Source organism: Xyrauchen texanus, chromosome 33 (assembly GCF_025860055.1).
Source record: "Xyrauchen texanus isolate HMW12.3.18 chromosome 33, RBS_HiC_50CHRs, whole genome shotgun sequence".
Taxonomy (NCBI): Eukaryota; Metazoa; Chordata; class Actinopteri; order Cypriniformes; family Catostomidae; genus Xyrauchen; species Xyrauchen texanus.
In genome coordinates this window covers 12,172,886-12,197,416 of record NC_068308.1, presented here as the reverse complement: position 1 = coordinate 12,197,416, position 24,531 = coordinate 12,172,886, and the positions used below count along the sequence as shown (strand labels likewise).

Here is a 24,531-nt window from a genome sequence, read left to right as displayed (position 1 = left end):
TATAATTTCTGAATCTAAATACTGATTACCATTGTCCCATGTCTGCCAACCATGTTGAGTGGTTCAAACATCATCTGCAGTCTGAAACTGATCTTTTGATAGGAAGTTTGGATTGGATGCACATGGCTTCATAGGAAAGCTATTGGATGCTCCCTTGCTCCCTTGTTCCCAATTTAGTGAATGACTCCAGTGTGCTGTCTGTCTGCACTGGTCTCAGAACAGTTAAATATAGGATTTCTAATGAAAACCTTGTTCTATTGTGCCCACTAGTGAACATTGCATTTAGCTGCGTGGCATTTCTCAATAAATCACTCACATTTAAAAAAAAAAAAAAAGGCATTTCGGATAAAACTACAGACTCTAATCTTTTGACTCAAACAGGTTTCAATGTGAAAACTTAATAAGGCTTTTTACCAAGTTTAGTTTTGTTGGTATTTCTTCCAAAGACAAACCCTGTTGTGAATGGTGCCATGTTGTTTAACACTTTTCTGACAGCACAGAGTCTCCTGAACTGAGATCAGTCGGTTTAAAATTAAATGAATTTATGCGTTGCGTATGGTAAAGCCAAAATACAATGTCCACGCATGTGTACGCGGGGTCTCATGAGGTTATAGCAATTTACCTAAATAATAACACATCCAGTTTAATGGCACAGATTTCTGAGGGTTAATCTATCGCCTGCTTGAGTACTAAGGTTTGCTACCGCCACTGTACCGTAAGAACACACGTTGCCAGAGCATTGGCCAAGTCGTTACATCTGCGTACACATTTAACCAGAATGTTTAAGTTATATTATTTCAATGCTACAAAGCTTTTTAATGTGGTAAACAATTAAATTCCCTTACTTCTCCCTCAGCTCCTGTAGCTCCCCCCACATCTCATCATCTTCGCTCTCTGATTCGTCGCTGCTCATATAGGATGAGTTCCGTGTGTAGCTCATCCAGAGGTTATTGAGAGGAGTGGGATATGGAGGGCTGCCCATGTTGCCATCCCAAAGCCTCCCCTCAGTGTCCAAAGCCACAGAAAACCCGCTGTCCACTGATGTCCCCATGAGACATGGACCAAAATCCGCTCTGCCTACCTTCTTCCTTCTGTGCTTCTTATCCAATGGGATCTCATCGTTATCATTCTCATTTTGCTCTTGCTCATCCATCTGTCCTTTTTGGTCCTTTTTCCAACTTCTCTCTGACTGGTCAGCAGAACTCAAAGAATCACGTGGAGCATCACAGGAAGGAAGAACGGTGAGCTTCTGGCTGTTTTCTGCTATGGGATTTTGCTTATGAGCCAAAAAAGAGGACATAGGCTGATTGGGTAATCTGATGAGATTCTCTGGAGGGGTGACAGGTGTGGTCGATGCTTTTATGAGTGTATTTCCACTTTCTGTGTGAGTGGTTGTGGTTTGAATCTCTTTACTGGGGGACACATGAAAACGGCCCACAGTCACAATAGACTTAGGATCTGAAAAAAGAGTGAGTGATATAAATATATATATATGGGAAAGTTGTGAAAGAATAATGACAAAAGGGATGGCTGCCTATAAAACCATTAAATCTCCCCAAGCATGGCTTATGTAACTGAAGGGCATCAGTTATTGAATTAAAGGAATAGTTCACCATATAATTATGTCAGAAGTTATTTACTCTAATGGTTTTTTCCACTCAAGTACGCAATCGATTGCATAAACGCGAGAGCCATTTTGAACAAGCATCTTTCAAAGCGCTCATGAGTGTGCAACAGATTTAAATCTGTTCAGGTTGTCTGTCACCAAAACCTACAATACTGTATGCCTACAGAAGACTAACAGAGTTACGTGTATTCCGAAACAGCACCAACCCTGCCATTCTGCGAGCAATGTAATGAGCTAATTTGTCAACATTGTAGCATAGTACTGCTAGAAACATTTATCATTACATAATATGTTATGTTTAACACATTATTAGTATTGCATCCATTAGTATAATAGCTACTATTCCATTCCAAACATAGCCAGCGTTACTACACAGTTTTGGCTATGTACCAAAGAACATTCCAAACAGACTTTTTGGTTGTGCAAGCCCTCCACAGGCATATTTAATGAGTAATAATGTCCACAAAACTCTCTGTGAGAGTGAGAGGTGTTAACCATTTATTTGGACCCACTTCATTATAAAACCACATTACGTAAAGAAGAAAAGTGTACAATGTATGTAAGTGTATGCATATGTGCCTCTGTGCGTTTGTGTTTAGGAGTCAAATTTCTTACCAGATGTTGAAGAGATTTCTTGGCACTGAGACCCTCTGGTGCTCTCTGGAGCTGCCAGCTGGGATAATGATCTAGGACTGGATGACGACACCTTGGAGAGAACGCAAGACCAGGTAAGCTAAGAGGTAAACTTTTAAAACTGAGTTTCATAACTCAGTCTAAGGACTTTTGAACTAATATTGCAACACTGGCCATTTACATTCAGTGACATTAAATGTGCATGCAACATTTGCCAAAACTGTGGAAATGAATACAATCGTGACACAGCAAAGCTAAACATTTCCTCAATGTTAAAAGAAACATTTACCCTAAATGAAAATTATGTCATTATTTACTTGCTCTCATGTCCCTGATGAATCTCTTTCTTCTGTGGAGCACAAAGGTGATTTTTGGAAGAATATCATTTGAAATAAAATAGCTCATGCTAATATATCAATGCCTCAAAATATATAGATATATTGATATTTTATGACATGCCGATGAATCAGACATCACTACTTCTCTCATGGACTGTCATGTACATTATGAAGGAGAGCTAGAGCGGATGTCTAAGTTTTTGGCGAATAACAACATACATTTTTGTCTGTTCCTCACACAAAGCTTTTGTATGGCCTGAAATGTAGAGCACAAGTCATATGGACTCCTTTGATTATATTTTTTTAAGGGGTTGACAGACACAGACTTCATATAATTTAATAATATAGAAAAGAATGGCCAGGATATTCTTCAAAATATTATTTTGTGTTCCACAGAAGAAAGTCAAACAGATTTGGGTGAGTACATTTTCATTTTGGGGTCTCCTATTAATTTCTATAAGAGGATAATCCAGTATACAAGGCTTACTCTGCATTCAGGGCTTGCTCGAGGGGAAGATGACAGCCCAGATGAAGAACCGGAGCTGGGCCACTGGTCTAGCGAGTGCCTGGGGAAAGCGTGGCTGTCCCCTTGAGACAGAGAATATTCCTTGGAGGATTCCTGTGGATATAGACGAGGGTTTCCCAGCCTTCCCTCCTGAGAAACAGTAGAAGCTGTCTGCTGGGTGGATATGGGAATGCTGCTGGGTGAAGCCGATGTAGGAATGGTTTGGGAAGGTGGAGAAATCACATTGTCTTGGATCCAAAACTGTGAATCCATGGCCCGGTAATACTCTTCCATCCCCGGATTGTAAGCCGCCTCCCATGGTGCATATTTGGGTGTATACATAGCGGGATAACCTGCTTGAGGAGGTGTGTGGTGGGTCAGCTGAGGTTGGTAGCCTGGCATGGGGGGCATGGGCTGTACCATGGAGGGCATGGCTTGTCCAAGGCTCTGGGCAGGCATGAAGGAATGTGCCATACTCATGGCCATGGACAGCACATTAGCCAGGGAAAATAAAGGTTGGGTGTGGGATGGCCACATAGTGGGTGTCTGAGCAGGTGTCTGAGCAGGAGGAGGGGACAACAGGTTGAAGTCGGACATGGGGCTTGAGACGTCTGTGCTGTGGGGGCTGGGGGAGCCAGGGGTGGATGCAGGGGAGGAGAGGGTGAAGGAAGTATTGCTGTGTACGCGGGATAGAGGGGCATGGGTGGGTTTGGGGGAGGCTGGGTGAGGTGGGTATGGGAAAGGGAAGTGGGTGGCATTGTTCATATATGAGGGAATATACTGCTGAACATGAGGTCGTTTTGAATGGGGCATTCTGGGATCAGGAGGGTAGACTGAAGCTGAAGGATCATGATGGGGATAAGGAGTACCTGAAGAATGACAAAGAAAATTATTTTCAGGCAAAATTTGTGTACCAATTTTAAGCAATTTTAATGGAACTAAATTACACTAATTGAAACCACAGCTGAAAACATGTTGGAAATATGCCGAAAATATAAAGATCTGCTAAGACATGCAGACCGATTTTGGATGGAAGCTCAGCTTGGGTGCGACAAAAAACAACATAAGCTTCTGTTTCAGGTCCAGCTCAACAGTAAGATGTCCTATCATACTTATCATAATGAGCAAATCACTCAACGATGATTGCAATATCCATGTGAATATTTATATAATATATCTGCATTACGAGTTCTACCTGTTGCTGCATAGACAGTCTTTTGTGCAGGCTTAACTAAACAAGATGGGATGACACCCTTGTTCGATTTCACACACCTTTTTCTTGTCCTGTCTTGTCAAGTCACTTTTTGCAACTGTCAATACTGGAGTGAAAATTACTCTGTACAGTAACACCTTTAACATAGTGCCATCTCCATAGTGATAAATAAAGGACATGCATAAGCACATGCACATAAAGATAAGTGCCTTACGTTACAGACAGTAGATGCCAACACGCCAGCCCTAACAAATGATCATGATTGAATTTTGACATCGATCAAGTGAGTGAGCCAAAGGTTCTCTGACATTTAACAAAAATAAAAACCATCTGTGCATTCACAGCTCTCATTGTAAAGCACATGTTTGGGGGATGCCAGTAATCTCTTCTGTTGTGGTTGACATTATAACAAAAGTTCTTGGGTTATCTCTGGATGCTTTGAAACTACGGCTCTTTTTTCAAAAAATAAATATATTGCACTGGGAAAACGTGTTGTAGAGGTATAAAGCCAGAAGGCAACAGTACAAAAAGCTCTATAGGCGGGACAGAAAATAACCAACAATGGTGAAAAGAGACAAAGGGAAGGGTGGGGGCTACACTGCACTTCAGCAGTAGGGGGGCCTGGCAGGATTTGTGAGTCTTGGTATTTAATTTACACCAAAAGCTCCCCATTGCTGAGGAATTGGAGGGGAAATCATGCAAACAGATGTTGGGACCATGACGTTGCAGATGGGCTGAAGGACTCTTGATTACCAGTTTTTTTCCTAGGTCAAAAATGGTCAAAAGTGGTAGCTTATGGACATGGTAATCCACACGTGCAAAGTTGGTTGATAACATAATTAATAATGAACATAATTAATTAATTGCATTTTATGTTTACATAGGATACATTTGTTATTTTTTATCATCTAAGCATCTGGAGCACTCATGCCATCCGAGATGTGTATGATTTTCCTTCTTCCGCAGAACACAAATTAAGATTTATTGAATATCTCAGCTCTGTAGGTCCATACATTGTAAGTGAATGTAACTAAAACTTTGAAGCTCCAAAAAGCACATAAAAGCAATATAAAAGTAATCCATACAACTACAGTTGTTTAATCCATATCTTCAGAAGTGATCTATAAATCTTGGCGATCATGATTTCAAGTTTGATTACACTTCCTAGAATTATCTAATGTTGTGCACATGCGTCAAGCACTAGTAGTAAGTGTAACTGAGCCTGAAATAATGATCGTACCTAGGGACTGCAATGGCAAGATATACAGTGAAATAGGAGATACATTTTGGTCTATTCTCACTCAAAACCGATTGGATCACTTCTGAAGACATGGACTAAACCACTGGAGTTATCTGGATTACGTTTATGTAAATTATGAGAATTTTCATTTTTGGGTAAACTAAATGAAAAGATTTTTGTTAAATGAAAAAATAAAACAGAATTAGTTTTTGAACTAACTTTGTTAAAAACTAACAGACGTTTTAGAGACTGAAACTGGACTAAAGTGACTCCAGAAGTAACTAAATAAAATGACTATAAATTAATTTTAGTTTTTGATACACAATATACCATCCCACCTTCATTAAGCATGAAAATGCCAGTAGAAGGCAATAAGAGTGAGATCATTTAAATGATATCAGTTCTGTATGCATTGGCAGCCCTAATATACTACCTAAACTAAAACTGTCAGACTGAAAATTAAAAAAGTGGACAAATAGAATTAAAAACTAAATACTATTTGATAAAACTATAATAACCCTGTCCTGTGTACTGTCATTCTTCTTTCCTATCTCCCTTTTTATCCCCCCTCTCTCTTCTTCTCACACTGATGGCATTCACGGTCCACAAACAAGCTGCATTCAAGTAAAGTAATTACTCAAGGGTCCCTGGAGCCAGGTAGACTCAAACTGCAGATTTGAGGTACAGTATGCGTAGAAGGCGCCAGCTGCAGTCTGATGACATTTAAAGAGTGGCTAAATTGTTTCATTTCCACCCAGAGGATTAAAGCGTGAGCTAGACAGGAATATGGAAGAGTGGCAGGTTTCTTGTGGGGGGAGTTTGTTGGAGAGTAATAGTCACTTACCTGGGGCATTATGGAAAGACTGTGAACGTAAGAGTGGGCGTAAGGGTGAGGTAATTTCTCCATTGATTCCCGGAGGGGAGGCCCTTGCTCCAGTGCCCAGACCAAACTCCGCTAAGAATCCAATACACAAAAACACACACACACACACACACACACACACACACACACACACACACACACACATTATGTAAAAAGGTGCCAATGTAAAAGCATTGACATCAGTTTAACATCATTAATACCCAATGGTAGAGTTTATGTAAGCCTACCTGGTAGCGAGGAAGAGGAATGAGTACGTGCCAGATTGCTGTGGAGGTTTGGCTGGAAGGGAAAAAAACAGTTTTTTTTTTTAAATATATATTATGAATTTATTTAAAAATATTCTGTTGCTATTATATTTAACACATAATTAATCATAGTTACAAAGTTTCAAGTTCTCCAAAAGTATTAGGACACTTAAGCCACACTTACAAATGTATGAATGACATGGGCCCCATGTATTATACAATGGCATTTATTTTCAAGAACATACATTTCGGGGGCCTGGGTAGCTCAGCAAGTATTGACGCTGACTACTACCCCTGGAGTCGCGAGTTTGAATCCAGGGTGTGCTGAGTGACTCCAGCCACGTCTCCTAAGCAACCAAATTGGCCGGTTGCTAGGGAGGGTAGAGTCACATGGGGTAACCTCCTCGTGGTGGCGATTAGGGGTTCTCGCTCTCAATGGGGCGTGTGGTAAGTTGTGCGTGGATGCCGCCGCGGAGAGTAGCATGAGTCTCCACATGCTTTGAGTCTCAGTGGTGTCATGCACAGAGAGCCACGTGATAAGATGCGCGGATTGACAGTCTCAGAAGCGGAGGCAGCTGAGACTTGTCCTCCACCACCCGGATTGAGGCGAGTAACCGCACCACTACAAGGACCTACTAAGTAGTGGGAATTGGGCATGCCAAATCTATTGAAAAAATTTATTTTTTAAATAAATTAAAAATAAAAAAGAACATACTTTAAGCAAACCATTAAAAAAAAGAAGTTTGAAAGGTTTCAATTTATAAAAAATATATATATTTAAAGGAGTATTCTGGGTTCAGTACAAGTTAAGCTCAATCGACAGCATTTGTGGCATAATGTTGATTGCCACAAAATTAATTTTGTGTTGTCACTCCTTTTCTTTATTAAAGTTACAGTGAGGAACTTACAATGGAAGTGAATGGGGCCAATTTTTGGAGAGTTTTAAGCTTATAATTATACAAAAGCACTTAAATTAATTCTGTCAAAACTCATGTATTATTTGAGCTTTAAAGTTGTTTAAATCATCATAAATCATGTTTACATGCATATTGTTTGTCTTGTGGCTATACTTTTGAAACGGTGAGTATTTAAATGTTTACGGATTGTTACATTGACTTCTGTTGTAAGTGCCTCACAGTAACCCAGATTTAGTTTTTTTTAAAGAAAAGTAGGTGCAAGTCAAAATAAATATTTGTGGTAATCAACATTATGTCGCAAATGCTGTCGATTAAGCTTAACCGGCATATTTGCATTGAACCGGAATATTCCTTATTATCCTTATATAAAGCAAAAAGTATTTGGACACTATCTGGCTTTCAATCTTTGTGAAGCTGTAATCAGTCATGGACAGTGGTTCCACATGTTTAAAAATAGGTTTTCTTAAATTAAAATTACAATGTAATCTCAACACAAACACTGTGTAGAAAAAACCTTGTTTATTTGAGTAAACCCAACAAAATTAGAGGTGTCAGTTTAACTCAAATGAATCTCATTTATTTCTTTATGTACTAACTAGTGGAAGTGAATGTTAGCATGCTAAATACATGCTGGTTGGAAACACTACAATGTTGTTTTTTAACTATGCTATTGTTAGCACATCAATTAGTTTCATGGCCAATGTTCATCTTTAACTCAAGCTGGTGGTGGTGGCGTAGTGGGCTAAAGTACATAACTGGTAATCAGAAGGTTGCTGGTTCGATCCCCACAGCCACCACCATTGTGTCCTTGAGCAAGGCACTAAACTCCAGGTTGCTCTGGGGGGATTGTCCCTGTAATAAGAGCTCTGTAAGTCGCTTTGGATAAAAGCATCTGCCAAATGCATAAATGTAAATGTTAGGTCAACTCTTCATCATAATGGAAAAACCAGAAAACTCCAACATAACAGAAACTCTTCTAAATCTCAACATAACAAAACATTAAACACTAACAAAGTGACATGTATATTCATCTTGCACAAAAATCTGATTTTGAGTAATGTTTTACTGTTAAGTTGATTAAAAGATCTTCATTTGTTTGCAGATGGCACTTGGTTTGATATTTGATCAAATGCTGTGACATGTAGACATTTTTTTGTTGCAAACAAATCTGGCTTAAATGCTCAGTATTGAGAATTGAAGGTTTTGAAGCAAATGGGCTGTTAGGGTGTGACACTGTTGACTTTAGACTGGTCTAATGTTCTTTAATTACAAAGTCCTTATGCTTAATTTCGGTTAAGAGCAGTCGCAGTCTAAGTGCTAAAGCTCTCTTGGCTTCTTCACAGCACCACTTCAGCTATACACACAAAGGAACAGTCATTTTATGTGTTGCACATTATTAACACCACAATTAATATTAAAAGAACTTGCTAAGGCACTGCAGCAGGACAAAATACCTCATACACACCCAAACAGCACTTCATCTGCATACGCTCTTTCCTCAACTGCACAGCTGCACTGTTTATTGGACAGTTACACAGAACAGCGCTGTGCTTTGAGTTCGAGGGTTACATTCTGTCATATACTCAGCGTTTACACTCCTGCTTGCAGTTTGTTGACTGAACTATGCTGGAGAGAACCCCAGAGACGAGCAGCTAATGATGGCAGAGACCCCTGCAGGGAGGAGGGTCTAGGATGCAGCTAATGTTGCACGCCTGTTTCTAATCAGACCCTGGTCTGGGTCCAGTACAGTTCTCTTGAGCAGTCTGCAAGTAGTTATGCAACCCTCACGGTACCAATGCATGATTGTCTGTTATAGATCTCTAAATCCAAATAAATCAGGCCATTGTTCTCATTCTCTATACTAATTAAGAGATATCTTATGATCAGTTGACTGGCAGGCAAAAGGAAGCAGAGGCTGTACTTTGTTCTACGGACTTTATTGGAAAGTAAAGCTAAAAATACAACAATGTTTTTCCATGTTACACTTGTCTATATCTAAAATACATGGACAAAAATCTGTTTCCCATGTGTACAATAGTACAAGTACTGGATCAGTTGTACTATAATATACTATACTGTGCTACACCCACCATGCATCTTTTGTGCATGTCGTCAAAGCATCATCAGGAGTGGGCCGAGGTAACTTTTCCAATCAAAATGAGTATTGTAAATTATTTCCTCTGAGAATACTGTTGTGTGAATCTCATGAAACCTGCCAAATTCAATGTCCAATTCACTTTTATACCCAAAATCGTAAGAAAAAACGAGATAGAAAATTAAGCCTGTTTTTTTTATATATAATTAAGATGCATTGTGACATTGTTTTCACGCCAATAAAGCACATTTCCCACCAGTTCTCATTAAAAGTTGAAATTCTTGAAAATATTTTTTTTGGCATAAGTAGTTTGAAATTAAATATAATTACCAGTAATATTTGAAAGAACTTTTGTCGGCCAAATCATATAGCCATTAAATTGTCATGTGACCAAAAAATACTAAACTAAACCCATATAAAACAGAGAGGGCCCTTTAGACCCTCATGACCGTGTGTGAATAAAATAAAAGAATAAACACTTTTCAGCTTGTTAAATCCTCCATTACTGGTGGGTTTGGTGAAATAGACACCTGGGGTTACACAGGTATCCTAATAAGGCTCCTTTATATTGTAAATGTAAGGAAAGTGGACAACATTTCGACGAGGGTGCACAGAGGTCTAATTGCACAGTTACTCTAAACCAGTTATACATTGTTTATCTGCTCATTTAAGGCAGTACAGAACACGCCTCAAGATTATGTGGTAAACCTGAAACCACTCATTCACTCTCTCACAACATTCACAAACTCAAGATATTGGTTGTGTAACCTCCTGAATAGATTACACTCCCTTTCATTTCGATATAAGGCATGATTCCAAAAACCATGATTCCCTATCTGTCGCTCACTTGACATTGTGTCGATGTAGTGACACTAGGGGTCGCACTTTGGAGCCCCAAGCACCTCTTTTTCAATGGGAGAAACATGACATTGTTCTTTCCCTGCTGTCCGCGACCCAGTCCCCCTTATATAGGGTTTAAAATCAGGACGAAATATATTTGGGCACTTTCTGGTTGTCAAACATCAGTAAAAAACATTCATAGTTAATGTGAGGAACTACACCTGTGGTTACTAGCTTTGGACTGTCAAAGTAACAGTGGACAGAACTGAACAGTCTCTGCTCACCTGGGATCCAGAGAGGGAGTTGACGGCATTAATATAAGAGGGATGGGCAATGCCAACATCATGATGACTTGTTGAATCTTTCCTCATCAGAGACTCTGCTCGTTTAATGATGTCACAAATGCGGTGAATGAAACCCTCCTTTTCTGAGGGCAAGATGAATTCATTATGCACCTTGAGAAGAAAAAAGAAAAATAAATAATAGACAAAATGATTAGACTTAAAGAAATAGTTCACCCATAAATGACATTTCTGTCATTATTTACCCTCCCTCATTCATGTCATTCCAAATCCATATGCTGTTCTTTTTTGTGTGGAACACAAAACAAAACATTAGAAAAGTATAACTAAAGTAGTCCATATGCACTAAATCCAAAGTCTTCTGAAGCAACTACAACAGACTGAATATATGTTGTTATTTATTGAATATTCATCTTCACCTCACCACTATGGCTCTTAAAACATATATGGCCTATGATACAGGTTGGACATCAATAACATTAAACATCATTGGTTCTCGATTGTCTCGTCACCAAACATCATGACATCACACCTATGCTATCAGCATCACATTTGATTTGTGAACTGCAGAGGAAGAGAAGATTATCAGTAAATGACGACTTTAATTTGGATCTGTTTCTCACACTAAGGAATCATATGACTTCTTAAGACTTGGAATAAAGCATGAGTTTTATGGAGTGTAAGAGCCTGAATATAATTAAAAATGAAAACAAAAGACTTATTTTGTGTTCCACAGAAAAAAAAATGAGAGTATATAGGTTTGGAACAACATAAGCGTGAGTAAATAATGACAGAATTTAAATTTTTGGGTGAATTATTACTTTAGAAAGCAAGAAGCCCGTTCGTTCTAAATTGCTGAGAGAAACTGGCTAAGGCTCACATAGTGCACGTAGTACAAACATGGATCAAGGGATCTCTCTATGCTGTATGAAGAGAGCTGAGTTGTGCAATACTTCTCATAGAGAATGTCCCATAACTATTTAAAATAAAAGCATGCTTAAATTGAGCTTGTGTACTTGTGTACACTCTTTTAATTCCAGGCAGGTTTAATTAAGTCCATCTACAAGCTGAGCTTTACCACTCCACTAATAGCAGTGGGTGTTCACGAGTCGACCAATAACACACAAGGAGTGAATCCACATTGCCAGCACACTGAGACTAAACAAAGAGCCTCTGTATCGGAGAAAAGGCATACAGCCACACACTGGATTGACTGGATTGATTCAAGTCAACAATATCATTCAATGTCACTGAATCATTAGTTTACATGAGGTTACACCAACAAAACTCATTGTAAGTGCTAGATCAGGCTGATCAAAAGCTTCTTGGGGTAACAATTGTAAGTGACCCCTTTAATAGTGTAACATTTACTCAATATTCTTTTTATACTTCAAAACAGTTATACAGTTTTATTGTTGTTACTTGATTTTATTCACTCCTCTTCTTGTCCATTCTTCCTTTTTCAACTGAAATTAATTTACCACAACTCCACATTGCCTTCAAAACATGGGCTGTGAAAAGTACAGTTTGATGAACTGTTAAGGTACAATATAGTTCTGTTGTTCCTAGACTTTATTCACTTCTCCTCTGGGTCCTCCACTCCGCCTCACTTATCCACTGGGCCAAGTACAAGTCAATGTATGACTAAATATCTCTGAAATGTACATAGCAGTAACTAAAAAAATGTCAGTATATGAGATGGACTAATGTATTATACTTATAAAGATCAAAATTAATAAAGTGGCCTCAAAATGTCTTTGGCACTTAAGCCATATGTAGAGAAAAGTGTGAACTTCATTGCATTAGATAATCCAAAAATCTAAATATCAAACCAAGTGACAACCAGAAAGAGTCCAAATACTTTTTTGTCTTCATTTTACATCTTTATTCTATTTCAGTATATAGTCATTTAAAACATTAGAAACGTTTGCTACATAATTAGCTTTGAAAAGTGTGCTTATGCTATTTTTCTTTCCAACCAATGCTACATGGTTTGATATTTTTTTATCTAATGCAATTACATTTATGCATTTTTATGTGTGGCTTTCATGTCCAAGTACTTTTGGAGCCACTGTATAATATAAATATTAAAATAAGAACAAAAGAAGAAAGAAAACTAAAGAAAATGAAAAATCTTCCATGTCTAATCCAAATCTACCCCTTCATGTTCTGGGAAATGAGCATGAGATCTGGATACACTGGAGTCACTGAAGGTTTTCTCACAAGAAGGTTTTAACTTAACAGCGGAGGAGCATATCGCTCTCTGATGAAAAGGAAGTAGAACCTTGCTTGTGGGATTTTGCTGATAAGGACTATAGTGGGACATTTGTGTAGCTCTGCTACAGCTGATAATATGTGGTAATGTACTACGGATATCCCATGACCAGAAAAACGGAATCAGTACATGCAGAATTTAGCAGAAAGCTCAATCGATTTCCACAAAGTTCTTCACATCCCCCGCCCCATTGTGTGTTTGTTTATTCAATATGTTGGCTAATTTTATATCAATTAGACTGTAGTAATCTCAGCTCCATTTACAGTAACACATTTTACCAAAATGCAGCAGATTTTCCCCAAAAATCATCACAGAAAATATTAAAATCTGCAGATTCTCTCTGGGCCTGCCCATGACTTAATACCAGTGCTGGGTAGTAACAGATTACATGTAATCTGGATTACTTAATCAGATTATGAAAATCAATTACTTGTAACTGGATTAAATACAATTTTAAAATACTAGTAATCAGACTACGGTTACTTTTTAAAGATTACATGATTACATGTTAATGAAGCAACAGCAGTAAACTTCATAATTTATTGATCACTGTCATTTTTCTCTTTCCAACAGTTTTCCAACTGACATTGTAAAGGGCAGAGGAGATGGTAAGTACTGTGTCATTGTGTGTACCTACCATGACTGCAGCAATGTCTTCAGGGTTGTCACCATCAAGATCAAATTTAAACGTGACCATCTTATCGTTATGGGTCTGGAGCTGACACTCAACCACCCGGTCTACTTCATTAGAGAGCTGTGGGGCACAACACATACTTAAGTCAAGATTACTACATTTACTGTGTGTGTGTGTGTGTGTGTGTGTGTGTGTGTGTGTGTGTGTGTGTGTGTGTGTGTGTATGTTGCAAACAGTGTGTGTTCTCAAATATCCTACACAGGTTCAGGGTGGCTGTATGTATGTGTGTTAAGCAACATTAAGTGTATTAAGTGTTTATTGGTCATCATCTGTGTATTAAAGAATAATTCACCCAAATGTCAACACAAAAAGTAGAAGTTTTGAATAATATCCTTGTCATTCTTTTCCATATAATGAAAATTATTCTGTCAAGCCCATAAATGACAAAAAAGCACCGGCAAACTATACAAACTATACATACAAATTGTGCTCTATATAGTTTTGTGTGAGGAATCGGCTGAAACTTGTTTTGTTATTCACTGGTAAACTTTCCTTCCACTGTAGCTCTCAAAACAAAAATGGCACCATTGATGCCAATAATGATTAGTCATGCCTTTTGGCATCACTGGTGTCAAATGGCATTTGGTGTGCCATTTTGTAGTCAACAGGCCTATGACTTTTGTTGTCTCTTTCAGAGCTTCAGCGGAGGGGAAGATTTTCAGTGAATAACAAGATACATTTCAGCTTGTTTCTCACACAAAGCTGTCATATGGCTTCAGAAGACTTGGAATATAGAGTTGTATGAGTCATATGGACCACTTTTACAGTGGTTTTTTGTTAATTTTGAGCACGACAGACCTTGTGGTTCACAGAGGAATGACCCCCATGAGGGTGAGTAAGGAAGGACATGAGGGTGAGTAAATGATGGCATAATTTTCATTTTGGGGTAAACTATTCCTTTAAGTATGGATTGGTCATGTCTGAGCTGATTCTTTTTGATTCTGTATTAATTATTTATGTCTCAGGCTTTTTGAAAACAACTCAATGTGAGGTCAAAGCATTCCACATGAAACAAATCATTGAGGACACACTGTACACACACAGAGAAAAATTACACATGGACAAAAAGACATCTTGAAGTCACATGAAATATAAATTGCTATTGGCACTGTTAACACAATACATTGATCTGATGGCTATAATTGATCAATAGTTGTATGGATGACTGTACTGTAGAAATGAATGTATAGGTTGTTTAGAGGATGAATATGTGGACCAGATGAAATGTTGAATTACACTCACCCTTGTAATGTGTAGGCGGGTCCGAGCTCTCCTCCTAAACAGTTTCCCTGCTGTTCGTTTGGCAGCGGATTTACTTCCTCTCTCTGATTGGCCCTCGTAGCCATCGCTCAAGCCTGATGTCACATCTGAAGCATAGCTATGAAGAAGATCGGACATTGGACATCAGCTGATTGTTGTAGTGTACACAAATTATCAGCAGAACCACCAAACTATCTGTATAATCAGATGTTGTTCTAAATAATCGAATATCGGTATCGGCACACAAAATTTGTATCAGTGCATAACTAAAAAATGATCCCATTGACTAACATTAAAGGAGGGTCCCGACCCACATCTAGGGACCAGAATACTATAAAAACATGGGGGTGGGCTCTTTCAATTGGGCTAATATGCAACCACCCAAAACATCCTAGGATCTGCATAGCAACGCACCAAAACCAAGAACAACTTAGTAAACTTTAACATTGTGGTGGCATGTTTTGCACAGACAAGCACCAAATATCAAGTTTGTATGGCTAACTGTCAAATTAAATGTGACAAACTGCAGACTGCACAAGCCAGTTGTAAAAAAAAATTCATGTAAGTGAATAGATATTTGGAAGACTTAAAATAATGCTAAACAAACCCAAAAAACCCAATAAAAATTATTCAATTAGCACAAAGTAAAGCGAACCTATTAGGAATTTCCCTCTCTCATCATCTCAATACTCTTATTTGGTTAATTCCAGGTTTCTATAAGGGAACGCGGTGCATTTAATGAGTATTTTGTTCCCTCTTATTGAGCTTTACGATTTTTAAGTAAACACACTTTTTCTATGTACGTCTTCAAGTTGTTGACCTTTGACCACACAGTTTGCAATAATGTTAGTTGTGCATAGCATTAAGAAGGACTGCCGGACAGTAAAACATCCATTTCATCAACTTCAACAACAAGCCACTGTTTTCTGGAAACCTAATACCGTATAACGCCAAAAGCAAAAGGAACTAGACAAGCGTAGTATTTGAATTGGCTTTATCTTTGCTTTCCAAGCACTGTTTGAAGCTATTTGACTTTGCAGCCCTTAGGGGCACAGAGTCCATTCTGAGCTTGTTTCTGTAAGCTAATTGTGTATCCTCAGGTGTTTTACCACACTAGTCTGTATTTTATCCAAACACTGGGCTTCTTACAAGGTCCACAAACATTTATAGCCAGCCTGTATCTTGGCAGGATCAGGCTCTTTTGAAAGATCTCTGCCTGTTGTGGAATGTGTAGTTCTTATGAGTGGAAAACTGTGTTGTAATGGCAGGCGTCCAAAAAACATTTATTGGTGTTTATACTGTATTCTATAAGAGGTGGAGCTTATGCTCTGTTATGACAGATGAGTGGAGAGGATGGGCTCCAGATGACAACATGATCCCCCAGGCTCACACACACACACACACACACACTCCTACTGAGAGTAAAGCCATTCATCTCATATATCCCTTATGGGGGAAAACATTCTTCAGTACATCTGGCACTAAAGCTATACACCAACCACAAAGTCCAATGTGTGTGGATAAATGTATGGATTATGGATGTCTTTGATACATTGTAAAAAGTCACAATGTAACGCAATTACCAGTGATTGGTGTAATCTGAGTACAAAGTATATTGCCTAATATCTAATTACTTTTTAGTCAAAAAGGTGTAACACATTACATTTTAAATTCTTGTTATCAGATTACAATTAATGGCTTTCAATTAAGGTGATTCATTTTTAAGTACATTACTTGGATTACACATATTTCTAAAATAATAGCAATATAACAAGAATATAACAAAGTTGTTGTAAGGAAATACAAGTGTATGACTTGTGTGCGACAATAAACAAGGAGTAAATATAAACATTATTTTAAATTTGTTAAGCAGAAAAACAAAATCTTTTCTGCGAAAAGTGTAAATACTTCTAAATAGTGCAAACTATACATGTAAACATAAAACATGTAGACATATATATATATATATATTTGTTGTTGATGAGGAATAAAAGTCGTAACTTTCATCTTCATCTTTTCATTTTGTACATCAGGATATTACACTATTAATGATAATGTTAAATCGTATTTATCTTTTGGTACACAACTTTGGTTTTGTGTCGATAAAGGGGTGTTTGAGTCATACTGATGGTGCTGTGATTGAAATTTCGGCACAAAAAGTTGGGAAACAGTTAATTATGTGATTGCTTTTTGATGAAGTAATCTGTAACAGTAAATTATCTCCAATCAGTAATCTGATTATAATTTCAGAGATGTAATTAGTAATTTGTAGTGCATTTCTTTTATTTGAGTAACATGCCCAAAACTGGTAACCAGTTACATTTATTAGAAATAAAAGAAATTAGAAATGTATTAGAAATTATTCAGTACTGTGCAAAGTGACAAAGTAGTGTAAAAGGCAAATTCACTAAACGGTTTAGGAACTTTGCACAAACCACTTCCAAAGCAGTTAAACTAGGTGCTATATGCACTGAAATAATAGTATTTAGTATTTAAATAAAGTTCCTTTTTATATAAAATTAAGCTCATAATAGATTGTGTCTTTTTCTCAAAAATGTGCGTTATTTGCCCGACGGAAAAATGTTAGCGTAAATGTTTTCTATTGATCAAGGAAGCAGTAATTCATGGAATAAAAATAAAATGATGGAGAAGAGCATTTAAAAAGTAGAAATGGCAAGGTAAAAGATCTGCATCTTATGTACATCTAATATATCATTTGCTTGTGTGTGTGTGATTTCTATTATATAAAATATTCTGTTATAGACAAATACATGCATATCCACACTACCATGGTATTCCACCTTTTGTCCCATATCTGGGAGGTAGAAAGTTACCGTATCCTACGAAGAGCTAAAGGATAAAGCAAGCATGTCTTTACCTGTCCACTGGCGAGGAGAAAGGGCTAGGCGGTCCGGACACCCCTGTCTCAGTTTTAGTAGAGACAGCAATACTCTGAGGGGAGATTAAGAAATAGCTACAGTATATGGAGTACTGAAAAACCAACAGAGAGATGTTTGAAGTTCATTATGACTTGAGGCTAACACATCCTGCTAAATTAAATTACTTCAACTGTGTTTTAATGGGCCTCTTACCTCTACAGAACCTTGTCATTAAGTGAGGCCATCTTTGTAATTAGAAACTTACTGAGCGAAAACGGAGAGCAGGGATTGGTGAGGTGCAAATGGGCATGGTCTCTGTGGGTGTGGCCTGTGGGGTGCAGAGGATTGGAGAGTTGTTGACGTTGCCATTTGAAACCTCAGTGGCATCCTGTAAACCTGAAGGGCTAGGACATTCATCAGTCTCACAGTCAGCTGGAGAAAGAGAGAAAAATAAGTGCATTAATACATACAGTATGTATATGCAACCACCCCTTTTCACAATCCAATCAATTCGTGATGGATAAAATAAAGTTGCACACTTCATTCTCATTAAATCCTGGTTAATACACCACATTACCAAGGTAAATTAGTTACGAATGACGTTTCATGCTGACTTTATGCATTCATAAATAGCATCAATGTCACATAGGCTGATTTAGAACAAAGGCCAAGGGATCCTCAAATTCACAGATCTAAACAGGATTAAACTGGGTTAAAAGCTTAAAATAGATACGATGGTCTTTGGTTCACAAGCACAGTCCATTGCCAGTTAAAAACTCAAATTCAGCAGAAGGATTCTCTCTTTTTCATGAAACCAAACACATTGTTAACACATCAACACACAGAAGAAAAACACATTATGTAAGAAAATTAGAGTTAATAATTCAATAAATCTTCTGCTTTATATACACTCTGTGCTCTTCTATAGACTCTCCTCCAAAAGTATGTCAAGCTAAATAACTTGGTACCTGTAACCAACTCACCCCTTTGCCCCCGATAAGCATACACACACACACTGGCTATTAAAAAGAGTTTATTTGTGGACGTCAGTGGACTGAGCCATGCTGTTTTGAGTGTTAGGAGAGCTGCTGGACTTAACACTCCATGAAAGACACATTGAGGAATATTTAGGGCACTGCACAACGTAGTTTATGTGAAACTGGACTGTCTTGAACCTGTGCAGGTGGAGAGACCGTGATGGCCATATCCATTACATCACCCTTAATAAAGTCAGAGAGTAGGATGTGACTAATGTGCAGTTGAAGATTTAGTTTTGAAGTTATATATCTGCTGTTGACAGGTCTCTAAATTGGTGGTACACTGAAATGAATTTTTCAATGGCCGATAAGGATCCCTGAAATAACTAGGGAACAAAGTGGCTGATGCTCAGTATAATGCTAATATGATATAGGCTATACAATTTAATTAAGGTATGTAAACATATATGCAGAAATATAATGGCCCATGGTGGCCCAAAAAAAAACTTATTGAAAATAAATAAATAAATAACATGTTGTAAACAACAAAATGACGTCACTTTTTTATAGATAGTTGTTGCTCACAGCGGTGTCATTTTGTTGTTTAAAAAGTCGTAGAAGTATGCCAAAAATCGTGCAAACGCCTTTATGCAATCAAACATAGTGGCCCTGTTGTTGTTGTTGTTTTTTTGGAGGGGGGTGTATGCTCAAAACGCACCAAAAATGATTACAAAATAGAAATTGAGCATTATTCATTGATTAAGCTGTTTGTAGATTTTGGAACTGACACAAGGAACAGCTAACAATGTGTCCTAACCAGACACAATTCGATAAAGTGACAAACTATACAATTTATCTCTTATAAATCTGTAGTTTTATGGTTTTAACCAGCTGTGACAGAACTTTACCTATTTGCTTGGTTTCCATAGATTGCAGTGCCCACCCACTTTTTCAGCCATCTTGTTTCCGCAAGTCATTTCTCATGAATTTTTTCCATTGGGATTTCATAAAATCCTTAATAAAACAGTTCTAAGATATGAGGCAAACCCACCAGTGAGGTAAATCACAACATAAATTTAGATTTGAAGCAAAAGATTATTTGCAAAGACTGAGGTACAAGACTGTGTTCTTAATGTCTTTCAAGAGGGAATTAACAACAATCCCATGAAGCATTGTGAATGACATAAACAAATAAAAAAAACTTTTATTTAAAGTTGTTGATTATAAGTACAGAAACAATACATTTTAAGTTTGTGGCAAAATATTCAGGGAGATCGTCTTGATTACGTCATTCGCAGTGTATCATGGAAGTAGGTGGTTAATGTAGAGCTCTTTTGGTGTGCTTTGTCTGCCTCATTCTCTGATTGGTGGATCTTTCTCTGGTGGATCATAGGTAATGTAGTTCTTGACTAAAAATGTCTCTATTAAACATGATTCATTAAAAATGAAGTTGAAATAATGCACACTGATGGCTTCAACAGAAGCATTTACCATTGATTAACTCATGGTCAGAAACGCAAAAACCATATATGCAATGTATGTAACATGTATGGGCGGAATATAATACCCCACCCAAGGAAGGTGAAAACATTCAATGGAAACCCCCCAGAAGCAAAAGGGTATCGCATACATCCAATGTAGGTATCGCATACATCCTAGAAAATTGGTAGTTGCGCCCCTGCTCAGAGTAGGTCTGTCTATAAAGGTTTATAAGTTAGTATTAAAAGCCAATTCAAATATGAAGAAAATTATTGGGATTTTTACTTCCGGATTCCAGGCTGGATGGTTCTGTCCACCATGGAATCTTATTGGTTCAAAAACCCACTCTGCGTAACTATATTTTAATCATTAAATTTGTTCGGATAGGTTGTTATTGTGCAGCATTTTTGCTTTCAGTGCTGACAAATTGCTTTTCGCTGGACATGATGTTCTGCTTCTGTTAATTGCCCGAGGTGGCACAAATACTGGCTAATATTAATAATTTCAAAAAGACCAAATATTGGCAGATTTTTTTGGCCTGGCCAATAAATTTGTCTATCAGTGCTCTATATTTCAACAACTGCATTATTGTAAACTTGAAGAAATGAAGATGTTGTGCCTACATGTTGTTGAGGAGCAGGTTGTATGGTGGATATGAAAGTGCTGATCGGCCTCTGGTTCCTCTGGCTCTGGTGGGAAGCTCCCGTTAATCCCGGAATCCTTTGAGCCAATGACAGGAGAGCACATGGGTTTAGGAGTTAGAGGTGTGGTTGGGATCTGCACAGGAGAAGGGCCGGGGTTCTCCACTATTTGACCAATGGTTTTGGGCGAGGGTGGCTCAGGCTCTTCCTCAATAGTTTCCTCTTTCTTCTTCTGTTGCTGCTCCTCTACCAGCCGCCGATGCTTTTCACGTTGACGCTTGATTGCTGTCACGCGATCTCGCATTGCCTTGGCGACAAGCTTGAAGTCGGCCTCACAAACAAATCCGAGAATCACCTGGGATAGACGAAATTTTGATTAACTTTAAAAACTGGCAATCTTTTTAATATCTCAATTGTTTCTCCTAGAAATCAATGAGATTAAATGGTGAGCAAATAGAGACTGTCTCAAATGGTGAGTCTCATGATTTCTCTCCCAAAAAAAGATTGGAACTATTTTCCACTAGATATAGAATGAGAGTAAGATGAGCACATACAATCAGTGAAATCTAATACATGCACAGGTAGCTGTGCTATCTGTCCTAAAATATTGACACAGACCTATGGAATCAACGTGTGAGATGGGTGTACAGATATGCAAGCTACTATTAGTGTCTTGCCATGGATTCCATGAATTCTATCATTCCTTGGCAATCCAAAGCTAAGCATATTGACCTAAATTTTGTCTGAACTTGGCATGGTACATTTATAAACATGGCTTTGGGATGGAGATCTCAATATCCATTCACTCAGCGTTGGAACAGTGTGTTTCCACTAAAACAATGCAGGCCAATGTTTCCTGAAGCCTCTATCACCACATCAGCTAGTCAAATTTCGTGATAACCTCCTGTCGATGTGACTTCACAATAAATTTCTTCTTGATGAAAAGCAGACATGTTGAGAGATATAAGGGGGATTGTAAAGGCCTGGCCTAATAAAAGAGGACTTCGGTTTGGTCTGAAGGACAAGAGAAGGTGTCCAGTTTCATAACACAGTCTTGAATCCATTTTATCACTGGTCATGTTACCCTCTTCATCCTTTGGCCCCATGCTCACATTTCCACCCTAATGATTAAAAAATGATGCCCTTGACACGGTTATACCACACAGTACCTGTCTCACGTCAGGGTTAAAGAGGCTTTGTCTTTAAGTTGAAGTGAATGGTGGTGGCCATGTCCCACTATGTAAAGAAAAGTCCTATTGAACCTGCCAATCAATAAATACTCTGGAGTGCTTAGAACATTGAGTTCTGTTCTAGGCAAGTCAGGAGTTCAACGGCATCCCTACATTATTAACACAGGAAGAGTAAGTAATCTACACTGAGTGAGGACAGATTGTTCGAAATTTCCAACTCTGTCATGGTCACAAAGGAAAGCTTTTGGAAAGTCATGAGAGTAAAAAGACACTCAAGACAATCAATAACAAGTTGGGTGAATCTCACAAAATCTGCCAAGAACATGTCCAGGGCAAAGAAAATGAAGCCTATTTTAGGACCATTAAGATTTTTTCATCATCACATTATTTTAATTATAATTTCGGACATTTAATTTCTTTACAAGTTATTCTTTATTACTGCGTGCACCTTTAATTATATGTATGTATTTAATTGTAGCTCTTTATCTGAGCATATTTCTGAAAGTCAGGCATACCCTTTTATAGAAATACTTCCTTAAATGACAACAAAAGCTTATTCATTTTAACAGGAATACCCAATTCCTACTGTACGTAGTCCCCAAGAGTATCAAAGGTCCTTTACAGTTCTCTGCCGAATACTCAACCCACAAATTTACGTATATATCTCTTTGTGATAGATAAACTTTGTTGACCCCTGAGGGGATTTGAGGAGATAAACTCCCTCAAAGTAACACAAATGAAAAGATCACAGGTTATTGCACTTTGGGTGTGACACCATACAAACAGGATTCTGTGAGCCATGGGATCCCTATATCATGATATTGTGCTAGTAACTGTTTTGGAATTTTGCTTGAGGCACAGCTTTGCAAAATGTCAGTAACTGAAATACACGATTGACTTTGCAGGTGTGTGACCATCACTTAAGCTTACCATCTCTTGTGCCACCTCTTCTGGTATGTCTTTGTAAAGCTCGAACAGGAACTCTATGGCGTTATTATCTTTATACTTTCCATGGAGCTTCTTGGTGTCATCCATGCGGAGCCAGAGCTTAAGGCTGGATTTTACCATATCATCTTCCTCAGCCAATTCAACATGAACACCATTGTGCTCTTGGAAGAATGTATGCTCCAGCAGGTCTTGAATGGTGTACCTAGCCGATTAGATAAATATGAGTCACACAAACTGAACAGACTATATTAAACACTAGTTGTTAAAACATAAATTATCAATTATCTACACATATAATTATAGCTGTATTGTTAAAAATAATATTTTATTAATAAAAATGTAAAATTATTTAAGCATAATAATAATTAGATTAGTATTTATTGTATAATTTCTTACAGGGCTCCCACACTTTCTAAACGACAGTATGAGTTTCCATGACCATACTAGTCATTTGTGATTCCTGGTTAAGGAAAATGTTTAATTCAGATTGATTTTCTAATGAACCAGATTGGTTCAGACCAGTTTGTCAATCAGTTCGACCGAATCATTCACACATGGCCAACACACATATCAGAATATGGTGTGTATGGCTTGTTGGGATCTTCCCAAGAGTAAAATTTTAGCCATTGAAATATTTCAGAGCGGAACATATCCATAAAATTGTGTATTCACAATTTTTGTGTATCCATTATTTTTTCATGACTTTTTAACCCTTTACAATAAGGTTCAAATTGTTAATATTAGTTAACAACTTAAGTTAACATAAACTAATAATGACCAACACTTTTACAGCATTTATTTATCTTAGTTAATGTTAATTTCAACATACAGTTATTAATTTTTAAAACTGAAAGTTGTATGTCTTAACATTAGTTAATAAAATGTTTAATAACTAACATTCAAAAAGATTAATAAATCCTGTAAACAATATATATATTGTTCATTGTTAGTTCATGATACCTAATGAATTATCTAATGTTTATGAATGGAACATTTTTGTAAAGTGTTACTGATTAATTTTAAGATTTTTGTACATTCCATTACTTTTCCAGGCTTAGAAAACACAACATTTATATTCCGTGATTTTTCTATTTCCCATGACAGCAGGAACCCGGTATTTAAGCATAACTTCTGTACCAGATCAGGATCACAGAATGTATTTAAAGTATCACAATCAATTATAATAGAGAAAATAAATTGAGCTGGACTAAAAAAGATACCTTTCATCTTTGTTCATGCGGATGCAGCCTTCAATGATTTCCTTTAACTCGGGAACTTTCACCTTGTAGAAACTGTCTGGCTTTATACCCTGAGAACAGGAAAATGGAAACAAATGTCAAAAGTTGAAGA

General features: G+C 37.6%; 1 protein-coding gene across 1 annotated transcript in view; it reads right to left on the bottom strand.

Annotated features, from left to right (window-relative positions):
* Window positions 1-24,531, bottom strand: part of LOC127626971 (serine/threonine-protein kinase WNK4-like) — a 76,934-nt gene that overhangs the window by 7,245 nt on the left and 45,158 nt on the right. Inside the window, exons 6-18 of the mRNA XM_052103144.1 lie at window positions 24,402-24,490; window positions 23,164-23,383; window positions 21,026-21,398; window positions 18,212-18,378; window positions 17,946-18,019; window positions 15,050-15,185; window positions 13,751-13,867; window positions 10,821-10,991; window positions 6,667-6,718; window positions 6,401-6,511; window positions 3,086-3,972; window positions 2,243-2,333; window positions 846-1,458 (exon numbers count right to left, since the gene is read on the bottom strand). Coding sequence (XP_051959104.1) covers window positions 846-1,458; window positions 2,243-2,333; window positions 3,086-3,972; window positions 6,401-6,511; window positions 6,667-6,718; window positions 10,821-10,991; window positions 13,751-13,867; window positions 15,050-15,185; window positions 17,946-18,019; window positions 18,212-18,378; window positions 21,026-21,398; window positions 23,164-23,383; window positions 24,402-24,490 — 3,101 coding nt within the window. The remainder of the gene's footprint in view (window positions 1-845; window positions 1,459-2,242; window positions 2,334-3,085; window positions 3,973-6,400; window positions 6,512-6,666; window positions 6,719-10,820; window positions 10,992-13,750; window positions 13,868-15,049; window positions 15,186-17,945; window positions 18,020-18,211; window positions 18,379-21,025; window positions 21,399-23,163; window positions 23,384-24,401; window positions 24,491-24,531) is intronic.